Below are 20,760 nucleotides of genomic sequence, written 5' to 3'. Positions count from 1 at the left end.
CGTATGCAAATTCCTTTTACGAACTTTCCTTCTTCCGTGTCTCTTCTGTTCTTTCAAGTTACCCCAAGTCCTTTGCCTTTCTTTGCACAGACCGAATGGTTCCTCCCTCTTTCACACGAAGACTGAAGGATACTGGCGGGGTCCTGGGCACTTCTTGCATCTTAGAATGTAAAGTAGCTGGCTCGTCCCCTATCTCCATTGCCTGGTTTCATGAGAAAACTAAGATTGTCAGTGGAGCAAAGTACCAACCCACATTTTCAGATAACGTCTGCACATTGCAGTTGAATTCTCTGGACTCGTCGGATATGGGCAGTTACACGTGTGTGGCTGCTAACGTGGCTGGGTCTGATGAATGCCGCGCAGTGCTGACTGTACAAGGTTAGTGCCACACAGTCAAGTTTGCACGGCATGTGTTGAAAATTCCTCTCTGGACACATGTCCAGATTGACACACATCATAAGCATTCTTATTTTTTTATTCAAAATTGAAAGGAAGTCCAAAGCTTACTGGATTCTTCCATTGTCTTCTATATCCGTGTAGAGCCACCGTCTTTTGTGAAAGAGCCGGAACCACTGGAAGTCCTTCCAGGCAAAAACGTAACCTTCACGAGTGTTATCCGAGGAACCCCTCCGTTCAAGGTCGGCTGGTTTAGGGGTGCCAGAGAACTAGTGAAAGGAGACAGGTGCAACATCTATTTTGAAGACACCGTGGCAGAATTGGAATTATTTAATATTGACATATCTCAGAGTGGGGAATACACCTGTGTGGTTTCTAACAATGCTGGCCAGACATCCTGCACTACGCATCTCTTTGTGAAAGGTTTGCCAAACACACACACACTCTCTCCTTCTTTTGATTGCTGGCATTTTGGTGGCTTTGTGATGTGTCTAACTGCAATGCTTTGTCACTTACCAGAGCCAGCCACGTTTGTGAAGAAACTAAGTGATCACTCTGTAGAACCTGGAAAGTCTGTCATTCTGGAGGGCACCTATACTGGAACACTCCCAATTTCTGTCACCTGGAAAAAAGATGGTGTCAGCATAACTCCGTCTGAAAGATGCAGCATTGTCACCACAGAGAAAACCTGCATCCTGGAAATTCTGAGCAGCACAAAGGGAGACGCAGGGTACTACTCCTGTGAGATTGAAAACGAGGCAGGAAGGGATGCTTGCGAAGCGCTCATATCTACCTTAGGTGTGTTATCTTACTCTCTTAAGGATTTTGGATTTATCAGATAGGCATGGTGGGTCCTTTGCTCTCCGGTAGCTCGGTTCGCTGATTGTGAGCTTTTCTCCTTTAGAACCGCCTTATTTTGTCACGGAATTAGAACCTCTGGAGGCGTCAGTTGGAGACTCAGTGTCCTTACAATGCCAAGTAGCGGGGACACCAGAAATTACAGTGTCTTGGTTCAAAGGGGACACCAAGTTAAGGTCAACTCCAGAATACAGGACCTACTTTACAAACAACGTGGCCACACTTGTCTTTCATAAAGTGAGCATCAACGACAGTGGAGAGTACTCATGCATAGCGGAGAACAGCATAGGGACGGCCGCCTCTAAGACTGTCTTCAGAATCCAAGGTGATGCTTTCCTTTTAGACATTAAGACATTTCCTCTTTCCTCATTACCTTCTTTATCTTTATGGGACTTTTCTCATTTTATCCACTAATGCCTCAAGCATCACTTGTCTTCCTACAGAGCGCCAACTCCCACCTTCCTTCGCAAGACAATTAAAGGACATCGAGCAAACAGTTGGGTTACCAGTTACACTCACTTGTCGACTGAATGGCTCTGCACCCATCCAAGTGTGCTGGTATAGAGATGGGGTACTCTTAAGAGATGATGAAAATCTACAGATGTCATTCGTGGATAATGTGGCAACATTAAAAATTTCGCAAACTGACTTGAGTCACTCTGGCCAATATTCTTGCTCAGCCTCCAATCCGCTTGGTACAGCATCATCTACTGCTAGATTGACAGCAAGAGGTTTGTTCCCATGCCAATCTCTCTCTTAATAAACCCTGGTTTCTTATTTAATTGTGAAGACAAAAATAACTGACAGCCAAAAGGGGAGGTTATATATATGCCTTTTCTTCTCATCTTCCAGAACCTAAGAAATCCCCCTTCTTTGATATCAAGCCGGTATCAATAGATGTCATTGCTGGAGAAAGTGCAGATTTTGAGTGTCATGTTACTGGTGCTCAACCAATGCGCATCACATGGTCAAAAGATAACAAGGAAATCCGACCTGGAGGAAACTATACTATCACATGTGTGGGCAACACTCCCCATTTGAGGATTCTCAAAGTGGGCAAAGGAGACTCGGGTCAATACACTTGTCAAGCGACCAATGACGTTGGCAAAGACATGTGCTCTGCTCAGCTCAGTGTGAAAGGTATCGCTGCATAGTATTTGCCAAGATTTGTTCTGGAATATGCTTGTGCTGTCCTCTATGTGTCTGAAAATCTTTTTGCAGGCCGGTGCCGTAGCTCAGTGTTAGAGCACTTCCCTTGCCCATGCGAAGCCCAGGGTTATATCCCTCAGTCACGCCAAATGGGAAAGATACTGAGTTTTTCCTGGTTTGTTTTCTCATTTTTTACTTCCTTTATAGTCTGTGCTGGCCTGGAACTCAGAAATCCTCCTGTCTCAGCCCCTGGGGCGATAAGATTACAGGTGTGAGACACTATTTTCTGCTGTCTTCTCGAGTCTTTAAATGTTTGAGTTAAACTAACGATCATATTTGAATTTATGCCTATGTTTTGGAGGAGCAGTAACCAAAGTTTTGCCTTCTCTTTAAACTGTTTCTTAAGAAGTACTCTTTCATTGAACTTTGTTGAATATAGTTTCAGCTACTCACTCTCCCTTTCATCATTTCTTGTTATATAACATCTAGTTTATCATTACACAATTTTGATCAAATAAATATGCAATTATATTAGCTACTATGCTTTATCTTGTCTATACAGGCCACACTATGTCAGCCAAATTCTCTGATAAATATTTTAAATCACCTAATAGGAAGGAAGATAGCTTATTTTACCATGAAATCATTAGAAAATTCATTCTTCATAATAAGCCTGTTAACATGTGATCTTTGAGGATTCTCAACCATAGGGATAAACTCTTTTAATACATGATTATCCATTGCTGACTGTTCCCTTTGGTTTCATAGAACCTCCCAAGTTCGTTAAGAAATTAGATCCTTCAAAAGTTGCGAAGCAGGGAGAGTCCATCCACCTGGAGTGTAAGATAAGTGGTTCCCCAGAAATCAAAGTTGTGTGGTTCCGGAATGACAGCGAACTTCACGAAAGCTGGAAATACAACATGTCCTTCGTTAATTCCGTGGCCCTGCTTACCATCAATGAAGCCAGTGCTGAGGACAGCGGTGACTACATCTGCGAGGCTCACAACGGCGTTGGTGATGCCAGCTGCAGCACAGCCCTGAAAGTTAAAGGTTAGACCCTCTTCTGTTCCCTTTGTTCTCTTCAGTGCCTTCCTCAGGGTCTCAAGGTCTCAGGCTGTTCAGATATCCAGAAGTGAACTCAGGCTGGACCCGAGCTTGAGGACTTCTGGTGGTTAAATAAAGCCCAGCATTCCTCAGGAATTAGTGTAGCCAGTCCCCATCCAGTTTTGTGTTACGGACTTATCTCCAATCGCTAAGGTCCAAAGTTGAGAAGTTTACCACTCTGAGAAGTTTGTGAATTGTCCTGTGTCCATGTGTGTTGGCATTACTCACACCAGTCACTCTCAATGCTCTTCTATTCATAGCGAACATCTCTAGACTCTAGAAACTTGGTATGTAGATGCTAACACCATGTGTCGTCCTCTTGGGCAAGCAGCTGTTCATCCTCATTGTTCATCCTCTTTTCTCCTGGTAGCACCTCCGGTGTTTACCCAGAAGCCTGCTCCGGTTGGAGCCCTGAAAGGTTCTGACGTGATCCTCCAATGTGAAATTTCTGGAACGCCCCCCTTTGAAGTGGTGTGGGTCAAAGATCGAAAGCAAGTTCGAAGCAGCAAGAAATTTAAGATCACCTCCAAAAATTTTGACACGAGTCTCCACATCTTTAATCTGGAAGCCCCTGACATAGGGGACTATCACTGCAAAGCCACTAATGAGGTGGGAAGCGACACCTGTGTCTGTGCTGTCAAATTCAAAGGTTTGTATACGTTCACACACGCGTCCAACAGTGTGCTTCTTCCTTGACCTGTTCCCGCCTGACTGATAGCTAACATGGCTGTGACCCGTGCTTTCCCATTTGACCATGCATTTCTTTCATCAGAACCACCACGGTTTGTGAAAAAGCTCAGCGACACGTCCACCCTCATTGGGGAGCCTGTGGAATTACAAGCCATGGTAGAAGGATTCCAGCCAATTTCTGTTGTCTGGCTGAAAGATAAAGGTGAAGTCATCCGAGAGAGTGAAAACACTAGGATCTCCTTCACTGATAACATTGCAACTCTCCAACTGGCAAGTCCAGAAGCATCACACTCTGGAAAATACGTGTGCCAAATCAGAAATGATGCCGGAATGAGGGAGTGCTCAGCGGTCCTGACTGTACTAGGTTAGTGGCAAAGTAGACCTCGGGGAACAGAGGGAAGTTAGTTGACCTATAATCATTTTCTGAAGATATGACTCTTATCCAACTATCTACTGACTATAAGGTGAATCGGTTCTCAATGCAATATACTTCTTCCTCCTCTAGAACCAGCCAGGATTGTAGAGAAACCAGAACCCATGACCGTCACCACTGGAAATCCCTTCACATTGGAGTGTGTAGTAGCTGGGACTCCAGAACTTTCTGCCAAGTGGTTCAAAGATGGCAGGGAACTAGCTGCAGGCAGCAGACATCACATTACATTCATCAGAAACCTGGCTTCCCTTAAGATCCCCTCTGCAGAAATGAATGACAAGGGCTTGTACAGCTGCGAAGTGAAGAACAGCGTCGGCAAGAGCAGCTGCACTGTGTCTGTCCATGTCTCCGGTGAGTACGATGAGGCCTGGCTGGAGACAGGGTCTCCGGCAGGGGTGGGAGTGAAAGAAAGCTCCCTAAGTGGAAACCATTCTCCTCTAGATCGCATCGTCCCACCTGCCTTCATCCGGAAGCTGAAGGACACGAATGCCACCCTTGGGGCCTCTGTTGTTCTGGAGTGCCGAGTGTCAGGCTCGGCCCCTATTTCAGTCGGCTGGTTTCTGGACGGAAGTGAGGTTGTTCGTAGTCCCAAGTGTCAGCCCGGCTTTTCAGATAACGTCTGCACTCTGAGTCTGAACTCACTGGAGCCCTCCGACACCGGCACATATACGTGTGTGGCTGCCAATGAAGCTGGCCAGGACGAGAGCTCTGCAATCCTGACCGTCCAAGGTCAGTGTCCAAGGACACCCTGTTGCTTCTCTCCGCTCTGTCCAGCCTTTGTGTTCATTCTCCCGTCTTAGTTTCCTTTAAGTAACAAACACCTCTTTTCCTCTTCATCTCCCTTCCATCTGGGCTGTTCAGAACCACCGTCTTTTGAACAAACTCCTGATTCTGTGGAAGTTTTGCCTGGAATGAGCCTGACATTCACCAGTGTCATCAGAGGCACCCCTCCCTTCAAGGTCAAGTGGTTTAAGGGCAGCAGGGAGCTGGTGTCAGGGGAGGCATGCACCATTTCTTTGGAAGACTTTGTCACTGAGCTGGAGCTGCTTGAGGTGGAGCCAGTGCAGAGTGGAGATTATTCTTGCCTCGTGACCAACGATGCTGGCAGCGCTTCCTGTACCATGCATCTCTTTGTGAAAGGTTCGCTCTTTCAGCCAGTGCCCTTTTCTTTCTAAAATCCTTCAGATGCATCATTTGAAGGTACAACTTTACCCTCATATTTTCTCCTTGTAGAACCAGCCACTTTCGTGAAAAGATTGACTGATACCAGTGTCGAGACAGGCAGCCCCATCGTTCTGGAGGCTACTTACACTGGCACACCTCCCATCTCCGTGAGCTGGATGAAGAATGAATATCCTCTGTTGCAGTCTCCTAACTGCGGCATTACCACAACGGAAAAATCTAGCATCCTGGAGATTCTTGAAAGCACAATAGAAGACTATGCACAGTATGCATGCCTGATAGAAAACGAAGCTGGACAAGATATCTGTGAAGCTCTTGTGTCTGTCTTAGGTGTGTTGACAGTCAGCTCCTCCTACTGTTGTCTCTTCCTGTGAAATGTTCTTGTAGTTGTTGTTCACTGATTGATTGCCAACCTTTGTATCTTAGAACCTCCTTACTTTATTGAACCCCTGGAACATGTGGAAGCAGCTATTGGAGAGCCCACAACCTTACAGTGTAAAGTGGATGGAACCCCTGAAATCAGAATTTCCTGGTATAAAGAACATACAAAGCTACGATCGGCTCCTGCCTATAAGATGCAATTCAAAAACAATCTTGCCTCATTGGTCATCAACAAGGTGGACCATAGTGACGTGGGAGAGTACACATGCAAGGCAGAAAACAGTGTGGGAGCAGTTGCTTCTTCTGCTGTGCTGGTTATCAAAGGTGATCATGGCGTTGCTTGACAAGTCTTGCTGTGTGTTGGCGCGTTCACTTTAATAAGAACTTCTCATGGATAGAAATGTGCTGTAGGTATTTTTTCTCTTTCAAATAAGGATTGTCTCTAACTTCTTTCCAGAGCGTAAACTTCCACCTTCCTTTGCAAGAAAACTGAAAGACGTTCATGAGACTCTTGGCTTCCCAGTTGCTTTTGAATGCCGAATCAACGGCTCGGAACCTCTTCAGGTGTCTTGGTACAAGGACGGCGTGCTTTTAAAAGATGACTCTAATTTGCAGATGTCTTTTGTGCATCATGTTGCCACTCTTCAGATTTTGCAGACTGACCAAAGCCATGTTGGTCAGTATAATTGTTCGGCTTCTAATCCTCTTGGGACTGCTTCATCCAGTGCCAAGCTCATTCTATCAGGTGAGTTCAGTAACTCATCCTACTGGCCTCTTCATTGCAACACAGCTTCACTTCCTTGGGCCACCAAAGGACTGGTGCTGTTCAGTTTCTCTCCCTAATCTTGGAGCATGGAAACTGACATCACCATGTTGGTCTTCATTCTTTGCAGAACATGAAGTGCCTCCTTTCTTTGATCTAAAGCCAGTGTCAGTAGACCTTGCTCTTGGTGAAAGTGCCTCTTTTAAATGCCATGTCACTGGAACAGCACCAATCAAAATCACCTGGGCCAAAGACAACCGTGAGATTCGCCCTGGAGGCAACTACAAGATGACTCTGGTTGAAAACACGGCCACTCTGACTGTGCTCAAAGTAGCCAAAGGCGATGCTGGGCAGTACACCTGCTACGCGAGCAACGTTGCTGGAAAGGACTCTTGTTCCGCTCAGCTGGGTGTACAAGGTACTCCTTAGAGTGAAGTGCCAACATCTCTTGGGTATTTTCAGTGTCTTACAATGTAGGTGGGTGATATGCCTGAAGACTGTATATAGGACCAAAGTCTAGAAATTAGAAATGATCCAATGAGGCTAGAGGGGCAGCTCGATGGCATGGTGCTTGCCTAGTATGTGCAAGGCCATGCTACATTGGATCCCTAATATTGTAAGACAGAAAGAGATGGAAAGAAAGGAGAAACAGCGGGAGGGAGAGACAGAGGGCCACATATGAATCCGAGATCTTCTAAAGGGGAAAATACCTTGAATCTGTTCTTAAAATAGAAAAGTAGAAAAATATTAACTGAAAAAATGTATTTTCAATTTTTTCTTATAGAGATTAAGGAGAAAATGAACAACAACAACAAAAAACCTAGAATTACAAGAAAAGCCTAGTTTGAAAAAAGTTATCACAGGGTAAAAAAAAAAAAATTAATTACTTCAAATGACCTATTTTCAGTAGTGCTTAGTAAATTAATGAATTCATTACCCTCTAAACATAGCACCACCCCAAACTATCTAGTCCTTCCAGAAGAATCAGGTCAACTGTGCGGTGAACTTCTTCTCTTCCACCAGCTATGCTTAATTAATAGCAGAAGTCAGGGGACTAGGTGTTACCCGGGCTTGCCATCTGGACCAGGGTTTTCCACATTCTTAGCATCTTGTTCAGAGGACTGAAGAAGTATGGAGGAGTTTTGTTCTAAGGTCATATGAAAGTACATGCTTGATACTCCGCAAGACAACAGCAGGCAGTGGGTGGGATTTAACCAAGAGCCCCCTGGTCACTTCCAAGGGCTCCCACCTTTGGGTCCAGGAAGAAGAAGAGCTGGTTGCTAGGTCTGGCTATGGATACTTTTGTTGTGATTCATAGGCATGGGTTGTGTAAGACCTAATTCACTGTGCATGTCCTTCCCCAAGATGCATCTAATTAGAATCATATACATGTACAATCATGCATAAGCATAAGATGATAAATAAGGGATTTCCCCTAAAAGTTCATTTTGAAGACATAGTTTGTCCTAGTGCATGTGCACCCAAAATCCATATAGGCTGAACTGACCCACTGCCTCTAGTTCCAGGACATGTATTATGGTGTATTTGGCAGCCATAAGGAGGTTTATTAAGAGTTGATAGGGAGCCATAGAGCAAAGTAACCATGGGTTTATTTGGGGAGGGGTGAGCCTGCGGTTTGACCTAGGCGGAGTCTCAGGTTGCAAGGCAGATTGTTGGAGAAGTGGTAGAAATGTAGCGTAAACCAAGCAGGGCTCCAGATTGCTAGGATACCGCCATCTGTGCCTGCCTTCTAGGATGGAAATACGGCAACACCCAATGTTATGCAAGAACTACGGCGTGTCTCACAAATGTTTGTCAAAAATTAGAGGTTTACCTCCATCCACCACTGTCTAATCGGTTTTAGTATTCTTAAGCTTCTTGAAGTAGTAGTTGATAAATACCTTGAAATTAGAATGGTGTTCAAGACCCTTTGTCCCATGAGACAACTAACCATTTTGCCTCCTGAGCCTGAAAGTTTAGTCAGTGAAGAAAACCTAGTTCTTACTCACGTCAAAAGGACGTGACAAGAGTTGAAATGATATCTATTGAAGGCGTAGAGAGATTACTGTACTTTAAAATATTAAAGTATATGGTCCCTTTTGCTCTGGCTGTGTACGGTACATAATGAATATCTTTGAGGCCACAGCTTCGGATTGGCTCACACACAGGGTGATCACAGTCTCTCCATCCTGTAAACCTCAGAGGGCGTCTGTGATGTTGCCTGTGAGCTCAGCTGTAGAAAAATGATTCTGTTTCTGGGAAGTGGGTTGTGAAATAGGGAGCAGGGCCTTCTCCTTCTTTCCTCTAGCCACAGTTAGGTTATGGGCGTCCACAAAACATAAAGTTATTTAGGGAATTTTCTACTTAGCTATCACTCAACTGCACCAAATGAAGTTGTCTCCCGTGGATGAAATCCACTCTGAAAGGGATTTCTTTTTTCTCCTCATCTTGTAATACACCTGTCTCTTCTGCCCCTCGCCTTGTGCTTTTCCCCTTGGTTCCCCAGAACCGCCCAGGTTCATTAAGAAACTAGACCCGTCACGGATCCTCAAGCAGGAGGAGCATACACGATACGAATGCAAAATAGGCGGTTCTCCAGAGATCAAGGTGCTGTGGTACAAGGATGAGGTTGAAATTCAAGAAAGCAGCAAGTTCCGAATGTCGTTCGAGGACTCGGTGGCAGTGCTGGAGATGTACAGTCTCAGTGTGGAAGACAGCGGGGACTACACCTGCGAGGCCCGCAACGCGGCAGGAAGTGCCAGCAGCAGCACCTCCCTGAAGGTTAAAGGTCAGGCTTTGCTCTGCCTCCACCCTGCTTCTCAGCTCCTCTCCCACTGCATTCTCCATGGGACGCTCCTCTTCCACAGTGTGTTAAAATTGTTCAAGGATCCAGTTTTAAAAAATGGGAGCGATGTTTTCTCCCTTTCTCCGATGAGGTAGAAAGCTAATTCCTACCCTTGTCTAAATACGAAGTCCATCCTAATGGACTTTTCTCTCCCGCTTCAATTCTAGAACCCCCCGTGTTCCGCAAAAAGCCTTTTCCTGTTGAGACACTTAAAGGAGCCGATGTTCACCTTGAGTGTGAGCTTCAGGGAACGCCTCCCTTTCAAGTTTCTTGGCACAAAGACAAGCGAGAACTCCGGAGTGGGAAGAAGTACAAGATTATGTCTGAGAACTTGCTCACGAGCATCCACATCCTGAACGTAGACACGGCGGACATTGGGGAATACCACTGCAAAGCCACAAACGACGTGGGCAGTGACACTTGCGTTGGTTCTGTCACTCTGAAAGGTAGGAGTCATTTCATTCTCTTCTGCTCACCATTCTCCTTCTAATTTTAATGTTGTACCCCACCTTGGGTTCCATGTTCTGTTCACTTCCATTTTCTAACTCATGCCAAATATCCCCCCAACTTAGTGATTGGTCTTCCTTAGGAGTCTGGATAAGATGCTATTCAGCCTCTTTTTGATACAGACTCTAAGGCAATGGTTCTCAACCTGTGAGTCTCAACACCTTTGGGGGGGGGGGTCAAAGGATCTTTTCACAGGGGTCTCCTAAGACCGTCAGAAAACACAAATATTTATATTCTGATTCATAGCAGTAGAAAAATTACAGTTATGAGGTAGCAACAAAAATAATTTTATGGTTGATGGGTCACCACAACAGGAGGAACTGTGTTAAAGGGTCAGAGCATTTGGATGGTTGAGAAGCACTGTTGTAAGGTTTCTCAGTCCCATCGCTTCTTATTTACAAGATGAAATGCTACTTTATCATGGGGGGTGGTTTCTCACATTGGTGACTGACGTGAGGGAAATACTATCAGTCCCATACATGTTGAAGCCCTGTCTTCCTGTTTGCTCTCCTCAGCACCACCACGGTTTGTGAAGAAGCTCAGTGACATTTCTACCATCATTGGTAAAGAAGTCCAGCTGAAGACAACAATTGAAGGCGCCGAGCCAATTTCAGTGGCGTGGTTCAAAGATAAAGGGGAAATTGTTAGAGAAAGTGACAACATATGGATTTCTTACTCAGAAAACACTGCAACCCTACAGTTCTCAAGAGCAGAACCAGCCAATGCTGGGAAATACACCTGCCAGATCAAAAACGATGCGGGGATGCAGGAGTGCCATGCCACGCTATCTGTTCTCGGTTAGTACATAGGATGTCCTCGTGAATCCAGGGCTTGCATGCAGGTCAGTGTTTCCTACAGCTCTTTTTTCCTTCTACTTTACTTTAAATTATGCTGTGATTTCCATCTATTTCAGAGCCTGCAGCAATTGTGGAAAAGCCAGAATCTATTAAGGTCACTGCAGGGGACACCTGTACCTTGGAGTGTACGGTGTCTGGAACCCCTGAACTCAGCACCAAGTGGTTTAAGGATGGAAAGGAGCTCACAAGCGACAGCAAGTACAAAATAAGCTTCTTCAACAAAGTGTCGGGCCTTAAAATCATCAACGTGGCACCTGGTGACAGTGGAGTGTACAGTTTTGAAGTGCAAAATCCTGTGGGCAAAGACAGCTGCAAAGTCTCAATTCAAGTTTCAGGTTGGTTGGCCTGCTCATTCGTCTTTGTGACAGTGGGGACCCCAGTTGTCCTAAGCAGGAGAGAAGCTCCTTCCTTCACAGTGTAATAAGTGAGTCTTACATCCTTGGACGCAGCAGGGTCAGAGGCAGCAGATGCGTACAAGTAGCAGAAAACCATACTCAGAGTTACACCACTTTCTTTGGGAAGAACCTCTAGGAAGTCAACTTGCCCATACTTATCCTCCAGGCTTGACATTGTGTAATCCCATGGGCAACACTTAGAGAATCTTTCAAAAGAGCCAGACAGATCTAGCGATAACCCATCAAAAGGACAATTACCTCTTTGTGCCATTTTATAACGGACGCCTCTTGCTTGGTTTGCTTTTCTCATATTCAGATCGGATTATCCCTCCTTCGTTCACAAGAAAACTCAAAGAGACGAATGGTCTGTCCGGTTCCTCCATTGTGATGGAGTGCAAAGTCTATGGGTCACCCCCAATCTCTGTCCTGTGGTTCCATGATGGGAATGAGATCAGCAGTGGCCGGAAATACCAGACCACACTGACAGACAACACCTGTGCCCTCACTGTGAACATGCTGGAAGAATCGGACGCTGGCGACTACACCTGTATAGCTACCAATGTGGCCGGCTCTGATGAGTGTAGTGCCCCCCTGACCGTGAGAGGTCAGTTCAAAACACAGTCATATGTGACTACAGGGCACAAAGGACTGAGCCGTCCAAGTTCACAAACATTCACATTTTCCTAATTTGTGCTTCTTTTTTTTTTTTTTTATTTAGAACCACCATCTTTTGTACAGAAACCTGACCCCATGGATGTCTTAACCGGAAGTAATGTCACATTCACAAGCATTGTAAAAGGAACACCTCCTTTCAGTGTCAGCTGGTTCAAAGGTAGCAGCGAGCTTGTGCCCGGGGCCAGGTGCAATGTGTCTCTGCAGGACTCAGTGGCTGAACTGGAGTTGTTTGACGTGGACACGTCCCAAAGTGGAGAATACACTTGTATAGTTAGTAACGAGGCTGGCAGGGCTTCCTGTACGACACATCTCTTCGTGAAAGGTTTGTTTGCTGTTCTGTTTACACAATTAAATTGCACGTAGCAGTCAGGTGTGCTGTGCCTGTGTGTGTGTATGTGTGTATTGATTTTGCTTTATCAATCTGTTCACACCAGCCCCAGCCATATTTGTGAAGAGACTCAATGATTACAGCATAGAGAAAGGCAAGCCCCTGATCCTAGAAGGGACCTTCTCTGGAACTCCTCCCATCTCTGTTACATGGAAGAAAAATGGTATCAATGTCACTCCCTCCCAACGCTGTAACATCACCACAACCGAAAAGTCAGCGATCCTAGAAATTCTGAGCAGCATTGTGGAGGATGCAGGACAGTACAACTGCTACATTGAAAACGCTTCCGGCAAGGACTCCTGCTCTGCCCAGATCCTGATACTAGGTTTGTCGTGATTGCACATCCATAGCCTTGCACCCAGGCCGTGGTCCTGACCTGTCCTTCATGGCTGCTTATCTCTTTTGCTGCAGAACCACCGTATTTTGTCAAGCAGTTGGATCCCGTGAAGGTGACAGTTGGTGATTCTGCCTCTTTACAATGCCAGCTGGCCGGAACGCCTGAAATCGGGGTCTCCTGGTATAAAGGGGATACAAAGCTGAGGCCCACTGCCACCTGCAAAATGCATTTTAAGAACAACGTTGCTACACTGGTCTTCACCCAGGTTGGCAGCAGTGACAGTGGAGAATACATCTGCAGGGCTGAGAACAGTGTGGGAGAAGTGTCTTCATCAACTTTCCTGACCGTTCAAGGTGAGAACGATATTTTAAAAGCAAATGGATAGTTGCTTCTTTTTTTTTTTTTTTTTTTTTTTTGTTTTTGTTTTTCGAGACAGGGTTTCTCTGTGTAGCTTTGCACCTTTCCTGGAACTCACTTGGTAGCCCAGGCTGGCCTCGAACTCATGGAGATCCGCCTGTCTCTGCCTCCCGAGTGCTGGGATTAAAGGCGTGCGCCACCACCACCCGGCTGTTGCTTCTTTTAAAACATGTAAAATACCCAATGAGAGCCTTCTTTGGGGGAAAATCAAAATGCTGTTTGGGGGCCTAAGCAATTCCAATTGGAGTTAGCAACTTATCCTTTTTCCTGGGCAATTGTTTTGGTTTGTCTTTCTGAGGATCTTACTATGTATCTCCTATTGGATGAAACTCAGTAGGTTGACAAGTTGGACAGGTAGATCATCCTCCTACCTCTCCCTCCAAGTGCTGAGATTATAAGTGTGTGCTGCCACACCTGGATCCACTTTTTCTACATCCTTTGTACATAGGGAGATGGCAAAATATTCAGTTGGAAAGATCATGCTACCATTTGCCTCTATAAATATTAAAGAAATATATGTGATGTGTGTTTTTAAATTCACACCATGCCTGTCTCATTCAGATTGCTAGAAGGCAATTTAATAAGCAGGAGGTTCTGCCAGGTGACCAGAGACAGGCCTCTAGCTGAGCAGCATCTTGTTAGCTTACAGGTTTTGTTGTTGTTTTGTGTTGTGCCTCCTATGTACAAACTTCTCCAAAAACTCACATGTTCTTTTCCATCTCAAGTTCATTCAAGAGCTGTTGGGACTCCCTCAAATTTTTAGGGAAATTCCTGTACATTTGCAGGATGGCTATAACTAAATTTAAAACGTGGGGCTGTGTTCATTGCTTTAATCCTGTTCCTACAGAGCAAAAACTTCCACCATCCTTTTCTCGACAACTGAGAGATGTGCAAGAGACCGTGGGGTTGCCAGTGGTTTTTGAATGTGCCATAAATGGATCAGAGCCCATCTCCGTGGCTTGGTACAAAGATGGCAAGCCATTGAAAGATAGCCCCAATGTGCAAACATCCTTTTTAGACAACATCGCCACTCTGAACATTTTTAAAACAGACCGGAGTCTTGCAGGCCAGTACTCTTGCACTGCTACAAATCCCATAGGCTCTGCTTCTTCTGGCGCCAAACTCATCCTCACAGGTTTGTGGATTCTTAGACGTATGTTTCCGTCGTTGAAATTTTTGTAACCACATACAAAATTTGAAAGGAAACATTGCTGTTTCTTCAAAGGGCATGGCCCAAGTCTGGAACCTGAAATGAAACCTTCTCCTTGTAATCTCTCCTTAGAGGGGAAGAACCCACCCTTCTTCGATATTCCTCTGACCCCTGTGGATGCTGTGGTAGGAGAAAGTGCTGACTTGGAGTGCCATGTCACAGGAACACAGCCCATCAAGGTCAGCTGGGCCAAGGACAACAGAGAGATACGAAGTGGCGGGAACTACCAGATCAGTTATCTGGAAAACAGTGCGCACCTGACCATTGTTAAAGTGGGCAAGGCTGACTCTGGACAGTACACCTGCTACGCCGTGAATGAAGTGGGAAAAGACTCCTGCACAGCCCAACTTAACATAAAAGGTAGAGTTGATTCTGCATGGGGTCCAGCAGAGGGCAGTCATTTGAGAGTATAACCTAAGGGCTTTCACAGCACCAGGCTTGTTATGATAGAGAGATTTGCATAAAGAGAAACTGATGTCATTTAGTCCTAAAAGTTGATATGCCCTCCTCAACCCTAAGACTGAGTCTTTCTTCTTACAAATGTCTGGCTCTGTAATTGCCTGTGAATCATCCCCATCAGCCATCCTGTCAGAGAACAGCTGAGGATTAGCTATGGAGAGAAGAGGCGCTCAGGTGCATGAATTGCTATGCTGGATTTGACTAGTTTTCCCTGATATTTAACTAAAAACAGGACTCCCCCCTCTTGAAAGCCTCATGGTAATAACTTACGTCTATATTCATTTCAGTCATCTTTTTAATTTCTTACAGAGCGCCTAATCCCACCAAGTTTCACCAAAAAACTATCTGAGACCGTGGAAGAGACAGAAGGGAATTCATTCAAACTGGAAGGGCGTGTGGCAGGTTCCCAGCCTATAACTGTTGCTTGGTACAAAAATAATGTAGAGATCCATCCGACTTCCAACTGTGAGATCACATTCAAGAACAATGCACTGTTGCTTCAAGTCAAGCGGGCAAGCATGGCTGATGCAGGCTTGTATACCTGCAAGGCAACAAACGATGCAGGCTCTGCCCTGTGCACATCCTCCATTGTCATCAAAGGTGAGCTGTCGTCACAGCTCTGGCCGTTAGGTTTCTCTTCACATACTTCCACATGTGTATCGTCTGAAGTCTGGGCTCAGTGGAGAGCCACAGACAAAAATGTGCATTATCCAATAGACTGTCATCATTCCATATGTGTTTGCTAAAAACATATGACTCGTAATTTTATTATGTGACTCCACTTAATAAATGGACTCAAATGTCAGATTTCTAAGTCATGTCCCCAAATTCTCTCAAGCAGCTAGAATTCAAAGCCTTCTTTGACGTGTGTGCACAAGTGACAGGTATTTTGAGGAAAAGCACTTGAAGATGTTTTAAACCTGTCACAGACTATCACATTGACCTTGCTTACTCCCAGCTACAATCAGAAACATTTCCTTTTGTTTGTAAAGAACCATTGTTTAGCCGGGTGGTGGTGGCGCACGCCTTTAATCCCAGCACTTGGGAGGCAGAGCCAGGCGGATCTCTGTGAGTTCGAGGCCAGCCTGGTCTCCAAAGCGAGTTCCAGGAAAGGTGCAAAGCTACACAGAGAAACCCTGTCTCGAAAAACCAAAAAAAAAAAAAAAAAAAAAAAAAAAAAAAAAAAGAATCATTGTTTAGTATACATTACTCTTATCTTTTGGTCTAAAATTAAATAGTAACACCAGACAAAATAGTAAAATTTGCTCAAAAACCAATATTTGGGTAGAATATTATATATTATAAAAGATATACTTAAACTCGGGGCTATTATTTTAAGAAAGGAAGAAGTTTGCATTCTTTCAGATCTCTCTTATCTGATTTTCTAACTATAATGGCTTCAGCCAGATAATAAGTTTACAGGCCCCCATAATTATTGCACAAGCCAGCTTTCTAGAAAAGTGTTGAATGGTTACTGCAGGGGAGCTGGCTGGCCACCTCAGAATGTACTGATGAACCAATATCATTAGGGGGCTACTAGTGTGACTAGGTTAATATTGCTCAGTTGTCTTGGCTATGGATTCAGATTTTATTATTTATCTGATAAAACTGAAATGAATCTAGTTTCAGTACATGTGCTAAAATGAAAAGAGATTTATTCTCATGATGCTTTGCCGTTGAGTAGATACTCTCTACGGAAATCTGGGGCTATTTTTCCGTAGGGGTTTATTGAAGTAGTAGATACAAGAAGTGGTAATCATGAATGTAGCCTTATTTTATCTGTGGGTCTCGGAACCATTGGACCACTAGAGCTCTGATAGAGCATTACGTCACATATGTCCATTGTGTCATGGAACTCACACTCCTGTCTTTGTTTTCAATTAAACACTGAGCTTCAACTCTCAGTTTCTTTGGGCTTGGAGTAACTTTAGTTGCATTTAAAAATCTAAAAGTGAACATCAGAGAAAATCTCGTTACGATTTGGGCACATCCATGCCCCTGATGGTGGCTTTCTTCTGCACGAGTCAACAATCATTGCTGCTCTACAGGAGCAGCATTCCCTCAAGCCTTTAGGTGTTAGAGTTTGGCCAAAAATGCTGCTGCCTGTAGTTTTGAAAGAGTCAAAATCATGCCACACAGCACAGACGTAGATGGCAGCGCCAGCATAGTATTTGTGGAGCTTAATCAGGACACAGATGCTGTGGTGGTTTGTGGACAGCGTGACAGCTGCTCTTTGCATGTTTTTAAATCCCCCCCCCATTTTAACCCAACAAACATTAACAACTGCCTAAAGAGGAATAAACTGTGTCTATAATGCCATCCACGAATGTCCACTGTCACCTGTTGGAGGGAAGCTGTTTTGCCCTTTTTTTTTTTTATTTCTTTCATGGAACATAATGTATCTTTCACTTTTTTTCTGTCCTGCTCTTGAAAACGCCTTTTCGATTCCAGAGCCTAAGAAGCCGCCTGTGTTTGACCAGCACCTTACTCCAGTAACAGCCAACGAAGGGGATTTTGTCCAGCTCAGCTGCCATGTGCAGGGATCAGAGCCCATTCGAATCCAGTGGTTGAAAGCTGGCAGAGAGATAAAGCCTTCAGACAGATGCAGCTTCAGCTTTGCTAGCGGGACGGCTGTGCTGGAACTCAAGGAGACGGTTAAAGCGGATTCGGGAGATTACGTGTGCAAGGCTTCCAATGTGGCTGGCAGTGATACTTCCAAGTGCAAAGTGACTATTAAAGGTACAGATACCAAGAAAGTGTGCATTGAGACAGAAACGGCCCATGGAATGGAGTCAGATGAGTCATACACATCAGTTATTCATCATTTGTAATCTGCAGCCCTCTTATAGTGAAAGTATCCAGTGATTTAATGGAAGTAGTGTCGATATGAAGTATTTAAAGTTACCCCGAGTTCACCTGCCTATTTCTTGAAACTCTCACAGCATATCCACAAGGATACATTCAGTGTAGTTCCCAAAATGATGCCATGCTGATGCAATGGGAAATAGCTTGGTGTCATAGTCCAGGGGAAATGTATGCAATAAAGTCTATAAATGCCAGATTAGATGCTAGAATCCATTATAGCTCAAGCTACTTTAGCCCTCACTGGATTGAAGGTCTGTGAAACTGCTTTGTCACTTATAACTCACAGCTAGTGGGTCTTGGAGTGAATAGTGTTTATGACACTCCCAAGCTCTTCAAGTTTGTTTACCCACCAGAGAATTTATTACGATTTTCAAGTTCTTGTAGTAACAAAACATGGAAACGTGTGTTTCAGAAAAACCGGCGGCAGCCCCAGCAGCTAAGAAGGCAGCGGTGGATGGAAAACTCTTTTTTGTATCAGAGCCTCAGAGTATCCGAGTAGTGGAAAGTAAGTGTACGGCGTCATCCAGGGTATACTACTGATTTCATTTCAAAAGCACTGATTGGGCAAGATTCACTTTGGAATGAATTTGTTTTCACCTTTCCTTAGAAACTACTGCCACATTCATTGCAAAAGTTGGAGGTGACCCAATCCCGAACGTTAAATGGACGAAAGGAAAGTGGAGACAACTGAACCAAGGAGGTCGCATTCTGATCCACCAGAAAGGCGACGAATCGAAGCTGGAGATCCGTGACACCACGAAAACTGACTCTGGGTTATACCGATGTGTTGCCTTTAACAAACACGGTGAAATTGAAAGTAATGTCAATCTACAGGTGGACGAGAGGAAGAAGCAGGAGAAGATTGAAGGTGATCTTCGCGCGATGCTGAAAAAGTAAGTCTACTCAGAACTGTGGAGAGGACCTCGTCCTCACAAAGGGTCCTCAGGAGGCAAGGAGCAGCTATTGCAACTCAGTATAGAGAACATGGCTGAGGAGTGAGTGACCAGTTAGCCGGTCACATTTAAGTGGAACGCAGTGGGCTGGTGGGATTTGCTTCTGAATGATGCTGAGAAGCAAAGAGTGAGATACATCCAAAAGCTTTTAAACAAAAAGAAATGGCCAAATACTATGTGTCCAAATCTGGAAGGCTTGCTTTTATAAGGTTTTTTTATGCTATAGTTTCCTAGATCAATTATTTTACACATTTCCATAACCAACAATAATTTCAAAATAATGTGTTTCACCATAATTATTGAATTATCAAATACCTTTCCTTTCCACAGTTCTTTTTCATAACATGTGATATTTAAGTGAAGTTTTCACTTGATATTTCATATAACTATCATTAATTGAGCTCCTGATAACAAGGCTAATGGGCACGTGTCCATATTCTTTCCTTTCTTCAATTCACTGATCAGATTTCAACACTGTAACAACACTCCAGTCTTCATCCATCCCATCACCAAACTGACTTTTTTTTTATTGTTTTGGTCAACATGGTAAAATTAGCATTTCTTACTAAAGAACATTCAGCTATCATATAGTGAGGTAAAATACTGAGACTGAACATCTTTGAGTCATTACAGACAGTTCAAACTACTAAATGGAAGACACATGATTGACATTAACTTTTTTTTTTTTTTCAGGACTCCAGCCCTAAAGAAAGGATCCGGAGAGGAGGAAGAAATTGACATCATGGAGCTTCTCAAAAATGTGGATCCTAAAGAATATGAGAAATATGCGCGCATGTATGGAATCACCGACTTCCGGGGCCTCCTTCAAGCCTTTGAGCTGCTGAAGCAGAGTCAAGAGGAGGAGACTCACAGGCTGGTATGTCCCTCACGTTGCAGCTGCATCCTGAGAAATGATCCATAGTTGAGACGGCAAACGCCTTTCATATTAGCAGAATGCCTTGGATGCCTAAAACATTCCATTTCTAGGAAACAGTTCACCATAACCTAGCTATGAACTGTATTATAACCTAACAAACAGCAAGGATGGAAGTCAGAGGGCTGGAGAGACGGCTCCGTGGTTAAGAACGCTGGCTGCTCTTCCGAGGGACCCAGGCTCAGTTCCCAGCACCCACATGGCAGCTCACAACTGTTTCCAACTTTGGCTCCACGGGATCTGATGCCCTCTTCTGGCTTACAACCACACTTGAACGGTGTACATACATTCATGGCAGCAAAACACACATACACATGAAAGAAAAATAAATCTTTTTTAAAAAATACCAATACACATAAATAAAAATAAACCTTTAAAAACCACCAATACACATAAAATTTTTAAAAGTTCAAAGAATGTGAATCATAGTCATGTACCTGCTAATTCAAATTCTTGTTTCTAATGTTTTATTTTTCCCCTCAGGAAATTGAGGAACTAGAGAAGTCAGAGAGAGATGAAAAGGAATTTGAGGAACTTGTATCATTTATTCAGCAAAGGCTGACACAGACAGAGGTAAAATGAACTGTGCTAATAATAAAATGTACAAAATTATTACTGGGAATTATAAAGGAATGATGACTAACACATGTTAATTCTTCTAGCCTGTCACCTTGATCAAGGATATTGAAAACCAGACAGTTCTGAAAGATAATGATGCTGTCTTTGAAATTGACATCAAGATTAATTATCCGGAAATCAAGCTCTCCTGGTACAAAGGGACTGAAAAACTGGAGCCCAGTGACAAATATGAAATAAGCATTGATGGTGACCGGCATACCCTCAGAGTCAAAAACTGTCAGCTTAAAGATCAGGGCAATTACAGGCTGGTTTGTGGTCCCCACATTGCTAGTGCCAAGCTGACTGTGATTGGTAAGTTAGAAACCATCTTAAAAGCCTTGTGA

At 44.1% G+C, this 20,760-nt stretch overlaps 1 protein-coding gene across 2 annotated transcripts in view; it reads left to right on the top strand.

The window, feature by feature from the left end:
* The window catches only part of Ttn (titin), a 273,083-nt gene that overhangs the window by 81,444 nt on the left and 170,879 nt on the right, over positions 1 to 20,760 (top strand). For both annotated transcript variants that reach the window (XM_052723591.1, XM_052723590.1), the window contains 33 exons: positions 91 to 378; positions 541 to 819; positions 916 to 1,194; positions 1,301 to 1,579; positions 1,698 to 1,985; positions 2,107 to 2,394; positions 3,172 to 3,453; positions 3,878 to 4,156; positions 4,280 to 4,561; positions 4,703 to 4,981; positions 5,072 to 5,359; positions 5,492 to 5,770; positions 5,864 to 6,142; positions 6,239 to 6,517; positions 6,651 to 6,938; positions 7,087 to 7,374; positions 9,463 to 9,744; positions 9,969 to 10,247; positions 10,824 to 11,105; positions 11,222 to 11,500; positions 11,877 to 12,164; positions 12,279 to 12,557; positions 12,670 to 12,948; positions 13,035 to 13,313; positions 14,225 to 14,512; positions 14,660 to 14,947; positions 15,356 to 15,646; positions 17,498 to 17,785; positions 18,324 to 18,416; positions 18,519 to 18,804; positions 19,558 to 19,741; positions 20,282 to 20,371; positions 20,461 to 20,728. In XM_052723591.1, the coding sequence (XP_052579551.1) occupies positions 91 to 378; positions 541 to 819; positions 916 to 1,194; positions 1,301 to 1,579; positions 1,698 to 1,985; positions 2,107 to 2,394; positions 3,172 to 3,453; positions 3,878 to 4,156; positions 4,280 to 4,561; positions 4,703 to 4,981; positions 5,072 to 5,359; positions 5,492 to 5,770; positions 5,864 to 6,142; positions 6,239 to 6,517; positions 6,651 to 6,938; positions 7,087 to 7,374; positions 9,463 to 9,744; positions 9,969 to 10,247; positions 10,824 to 11,105; positions 11,222 to 11,500; positions 11,877 to 12,164; positions 12,279 to 12,557; positions 12,670 to 12,948; positions 13,035 to 13,313; positions 14,225 to 14,512; positions 14,660 to 14,947; positions 15,356 to 15,646; positions 17,498 to 17,785; positions 18,324 to 18,416; positions 18,519 to 18,804; positions 19,558 to 19,741; positions 20,282 to 20,371; positions 20,461 to 20,728 (8,847 nt within the window). The remainder of the gene's footprint in view (positions 1 to 90; positions 379 to 540; positions 820 to 915; positions 1,195 to 1,300; positions 1,580 to 1,697; positions 1,986 to 2,106; positions 2,395 to 3,171; positions 3,454 to 3,877; positions 4,157 to 4,279; positions 4,562 to 4,702; positions 4,982 to 5,071; positions 5,360 to 5,491; positions 5,771 to 5,863; positions 6,143 to 6,238; positions 6,518 to 6,650; positions 6,939 to 7,086; positions 7,375 to 9,462; positions 9,745 to 9,968; positions 10,248 to 10,823; positions 11,106 to 11,221; positions 11,501 to 11,876; positions 12,165 to 12,278; positions 12,558 to 12,669; positions 12,949 to 13,034; positions 13,314 to 14,224; positions 14,513 to 14,659; positions 14,948 to 15,355; positions 15,647 to 17,497; positions 17,786 to 18,323; positions 18,417 to 18,518; positions 18,805 to 19,557; positions 19,742 to 20,281; positions 20,372 to 20,460; positions 20,729 to 20,760) is intronic.

This window comes from Peromyscus californicus, unplaced genomic scaffold, assembly GCF_007827085.1.
Source record: "Peromyscus californicus insignis strain IS unplaced genomic scaffold, ASM782708v3 Scaffold_7__1_contigs__length_154581171, whole genome shotgun sequence".
NCBI lineage: Eukaryota > Metazoa > Chordata > Mammalia > Rodentia > Cricetidae > Peromyscus > Peromyscus californicus.
The sequence above is the reverse complement of the archived record's forward strand: the minus strand, read 5'-3'. Positions and strand labels throughout refer to the sequence as shown.